This window comes from Varroa destructor, unplaced genomic scaffold, assembly GCF_002443255.2.
Source record: "Varroa destructor unplaced genomic scaffold, Vdes_3.0 BEIS01000002.1, whole genome shotgun sequence".
Classification (NCBI taxonomy): Eukaryota; Metazoa; Arthropoda; class Arachnida; order Mesostigmata; family Varroidae; genus Varroa; species Varroa destructor.
In genome coordinates, this window is record NW_019211455.1 from 18,714,709 (window position 1) to 18,719,675 (window position 4,967).

Genomic DNA, 4,967 nt, shown 5'->3' on the forward strand with positions numbered 1-4,967 from the left:
TATTTATTGCTTGAGGTGATTTCAGCCAATCCTTGCGTTTTGGTGGATTTCAAGACTGAGGCATGGAGTGGAATGGGGGTACCGGATGGAATGACGATCGACGTCCAGGATAATCTCTGGGTAGCTCTCTTCGGTGGTAATAAAATACTTAACATTGATTCGAGGGATGGTACGTATCAATTTATTTTTAGAAGTGTTTACGTACTTTATCATTTCTCAATACCTTCAAACCTATTACAATCATAACGAATATATGATCTATTTTAATTCTACCTCGCTTCTTATGTATACTAGCTTTTCTTTGCAGGCTAGAGTCTCAAGCAACAGACGAGGAAATCCTATATATGCCGCTTTAATATTATCGAGGATTTGATACAAGTTCATTGTGCGCTAGTTTTCTAGAAATATGAATTCAGCCACCAAAGTTTATTAATTATCATTTGACTGAAACTGTTTAATTTCTTGTTCTTAAATATTTTATTTTACATTAACGTTGTTTCTATGTGTGCGTACTTTCACCGAGCCGAGTGGTTCTTTTAAACTGTGATCACATACGTAGCATCATGGTTGTTTCAAATTGTCGAATTGTTTGTTATCGTTTGCATTCACGTTTAGGCAAGTTGCTCAACCAAGTAAATATACCATCCCTTAATACGACGTCAGTTTGCTTCGGGGGCGCCGATCTGAGCACGCTGTTCGTAACATCTGCGGGTAAACACAACGTGCCAGAGGGACTGAACGAACCGAACGGAGGTAATACGTTTGCCGTCACTGATCTGGGCACGAAAGGTCGGCTTGCTGTGAGTTTTGCTGGCTGAAACCCCTCGTTTCATCTAGCGGCACCGGCAGATCCTGTATTGTCATGAGGTACACCATAAATATGCCGGTTCCTGTCAACGGAATGCATATTGTTACGTAATGACCGCTGCCACATTAAAATAAATTCAACTAAAGTAACTTCACCAAAACGACTCGCTAATCATTTAATTAACGATGGACCACATGAAATTAATTCATCGTAATTTTTTTCTGACTGGTAATTCAATAAATGCGTGAGCATAATGTATTTATACGTGTATTGAATTTAGAAGTATAATGATTTATATATGATGAGATCATTGTTTGTGGTTTCGGTTAGCACTATTTTGAATATAATTATAAAAATGATCTGTTCTTTATCAGAATATAGGTTCACAGCTGACTAGTAAAGTTTTCTAGTTGTGGTTAATAACACCTTTCAGATTTGCTAAACTGTTTATCACGTACCATAAGGCACAATGATTGTACCATGTAAATAGATGTGACGAATTAGTAAGTTACTAAGAAGTTCGTGTTCTCCAGCAACACCGAAATGTTCGCAATGTGTTCGCATACGCAGGAAACAATAGCTGCTCTGTTTCCAATCGGTATGGTGTATTGATTTCGTGTGTGTTATGTTTATCATGTAGAGTAAAACATTTTTACCGTTTTTTGATGTCAATAATTTCCCTGTTATCATTACAAATCAACAACATTGAAAAATTCGCTAATAAATAGGGGAAAGATAGGAAAGAGGGCAGTATCGATGTAGTACGCATAGCAAAAGCGTTACCTTGATGATTAATTAATCGGAAGTTCTTAAAGGGTCTTTTCAATGAGAAAGACCTTATTCTTCGCAAACGTTTAAGGTGGGCCCCGTCATGCCGCAAGAGGGAAATTCTAAAACACCTATTTTTGCATCTTAGTCACGTACTGAAAAATATAGGTCGATGTTAAGAGAAAGTGAAACAGTTAAGTGATTAGGTTAGCTGCCTAATTAAGTAAATCATTGCATTTCTGCTGATAGGGTTACAGCGGTTGCAATAAATATGCTGGTTAGAAATATACTGTGAAAATATTTCTGGTAAATAAAACGAGTGCTATCAACAATTAAGGGATTCGTATTCTGCATCTTGATTTTTAAATTAAGTTTCTCGACGTTTTCCGCATGCTGTCAGTGTTAAAGAGCCCAGAAAACGGATAGCTCAGGGAACTAGCTAATCTTGTAAGGAAGGTTCTCCTTAAAATATATTATACATTCATATCACCCCAGGTAATTCAGTTCAGTTAGTTCAGGTAAACCCAGTCTGATATATAAAACCTAATCTAAGCCGACACTTTCAGAAAGGTTGACGTTCTTCTAAGACCCTGCAGCTCCAGTACGCTATCTATTTATATAGAGCTTTAAATAAATCCCGGATTCTGCAACCGTTCACTTGCATCTGTTCATCCCGTTGTTGGGCCCGATAGAAATGAGAGTAGATCTCTGGCTAAGTCGAATAATGGTACAAACCACAGTATGGTATTTCACCCTTCATATGAAATGTTGTCAGGGGCTGAGATACAAATGACATATAACGCAACGGAAACAGCTCAGTGCAGACCGACGGACATCTACCAACTATACTGGGATATGCGTTCACCGGAGCCACTTTATAAATCTGCTCAGGCAGTGGGCAAATAGTTTTTAATGTCGCAGTGCAAATGTAAAGAACTGGGCTACTGGAAAAAGTAAGAAAATATTAGAGGATAGTATAATTACCAACTTTTAGGGTGCGTTGTGGTGCTATAGAACGTGTACTACCAGTTCCGTGAGTTAAGAGTCTCGTATGGTCTCAGCGGCGTAATAACAACCATAGACACACAGCTGAGACGGCGTTGAGATGGCTCCGAATGGTCGATTTGCTTTTTGTAAAATATTTGGAAATTTAAGTTCGTTATGCAATACTCAAAGATGTTGCATGTCTCTTTGAGTTGGATGACAAAAATCTCCTAAAGCACTCCAATTCTTGTAAAGCATATTATCTTGGTCAACATAAAGTTATATCTAGAGTGATAAATATGAGTTTTAGAGCTGCTAAAGATCAGTATTACCGCTATCGATCTTGACTTAGTGTGCATAAGTAATATGAGTAACTTTGTAATCGAACCTTATGGGACGGTTGCGGCATTATTGCATATTATTCCATGAATCAATAATCAAGAATTTTTGTCTGATAAATCGGTTAAGTTGTCTCATTGTTTACATCTTAACTTCTTTTTCACGGTAACGTTCCACTCAGAATTTTCACACCCAGGAAATGTAAGGCTTCTAATTACTGTTTATTTTTTATTATTATATTACCGATGATTATTTATACTATCGCTTGCTCTGAGAAATACATATATATCGTCTGAATGATACAGATATGTGAACAAAGATGAAAGAAGATGCGGGCGAGGTTCTGCTAATTTAGCTTGTATACTATACCACATTTACACGAAATGATCATATTACAAGCTGGACTATTTGATATTTCGTAAACACACGTTTGCCAGGTTTAGAGATTTATATTCCTGTCTTGTATTCTTTAGGTGCGACACGCGTCATCATTTAAATTTTAAGAGATGCTATTCATAAAGCTTTCACGTATTCTACTTTATTCGATGTACATTTGTTACGATCATCGATTCTGTGTATTAAGCCTAGGGAAACGATCTTACATGATTATACATTCCCTACTTGTAATGAATATTTTGCTTTTGCGAAATGTTGATAGAATGCTGTGCACTTCGTCTGCTTTTGTTTACGTCCGCTTTTGTCCGACATGTTGGATGGTGAGAAATTTGGTTTTCGTCGTTCGTTTCGTTTTCTTTTTTCCGGGAATAGAAAGATCGCAAACCTCACCTTGTTTTATAAGTCTGTTGTCGCAACCTGCTTTCTCTGGGTAAATTTTGTTTCCGAAAAAAAAGCTCAGACTCTAAGGTGAATGTAATAATTCCCTAAACCGACAGTTGTTAAATAAAAAGAAACATCTTTAAGTAAAAAAAATCGATACAATATAAGATGTTATATAAAAGCCAGTTATTTTTGATTATTAAAGGAGTTGAATTAACAAGTGAAAATGTAAGGCCAAGCTGTACTCGTTATCTCACTGCCGCTTTGTAATAGCAATGTAATTTGTTTGGACTGGTTTTTCATTTTTTTTTTTACTGTACTACTAATTTTCAATTTAGAAAACTAATAGATCTCGTTTAGAACTCCAAAAAGGGTTTTTTGATCAAGTTACTGAGAGAGGAACACATTTGGTGCGAAAATAACGGGACAGCGTACATGATCACCCCACACGTTCATGCGGTATCATGAACTCCAGTTATAAAATGGTTAGACGCTTGTCAATGTAGCTGCTCTAGATTACGAAAGTCGCAGTGAACTGCTCTCAGACATGTAATTTCTTTTCGAAACAATTTTCAGCACCTGTCATAAAATAGACTGTTAATGTGAGGAAAGTGAATAAATGAATAGCGAGTATTATTAGATGATGTATAAATTCTCAGTGTTTTAATTTTACCCACTTAAAGGTATCATCAGTTAGGCGATTTATTAGGCATAAATAATAGAAATGTTGAAGAAATGTATGTATTGCTGTGCATGCTACGGCCGTAATCAGTTGCGGAAGTTGCCTTGCCAAACAAACTCGATCAAACTAAGCTACGACCAATCAAGGTCGACATGCGGCCGTGCAGTGACCGTTATCATGAGTACATAGTTTCTTTAGTACATCTTTGAGTTTAGAAATATCTTAAATATGTTAGAACACTCTATTATATACTTAAAGCATTGCGGAGCACCTTTACCATTCGTTCGACACATTGATATATTAAGGTATGTCGTCGCAAATCTGAGGAAGGAAATCGTGCAGTATACCAGTAATGAAAATCGGAGTTGAAATTGAGTAAAAACGGAAATAGCCTTAGCATTGGCTACTATGGCCTTCGACAGGGACAATAGGTACAACTAGCTTGTTTAAAACCTAATAGGTATAATTTCAGAAAATGCAGGTCGTATAAAAACTGCAAAGGATCGCATACAGCTGATGCAAAATTGTACGCAGTTTAGAGATTGACTCGTGACCATAGTAGCATACTCACACTGAGGTAGCATAAGGAAGATTTGCGGCAAAATAAAC

General features: G+C 36.8%; 1 protein-coding gene and 1 long non-coding RNA gene across 9 annotated transcripts in view; one reads left to right on the top strand and one right to left on the bottom strand.

Annotated features, from left to right (window-relative positions):
* LOC111245719 (regucalcin-like) overlaps positions 1-1,066 on the top strand; it is a 41,768-nt gene extending 40,702 nt beyond the window's left edge. For all 8 annotated transcript variants that reach the window (XM_086979937.1, XM_086979938.1, XM_022794418.2 and 5 more), the window contains exons 5-6: positions 26-169; positions 616-1,066. In XM_086979937.1, coding sequence (XP_086836063.1) covers positions 26-169; positions 616-818 — 347 coding nt within the window. In that variant the 3' untranslated portion in view covers positions 819-1,066. The remainder of the gene's footprint in view (positions 1-25; positions 170-615) is intronic.
* Positions 909-3,711, bottom strand: LOC147757472 (uncharacterized). Its single transcript, XR_015320871.1, has 2 exons — positions 2,561-3,711; positions 909-1,731 (listed from the first exon to the last, which is right to left on the bottom strand). It is a non-coding gene; the product is annotated as an uncharacterized LOC147757472 (long non-coding RNA).
* Between the last annotated feature and the right edge of the window lie 1,256 nt (positions 3,712-4,967).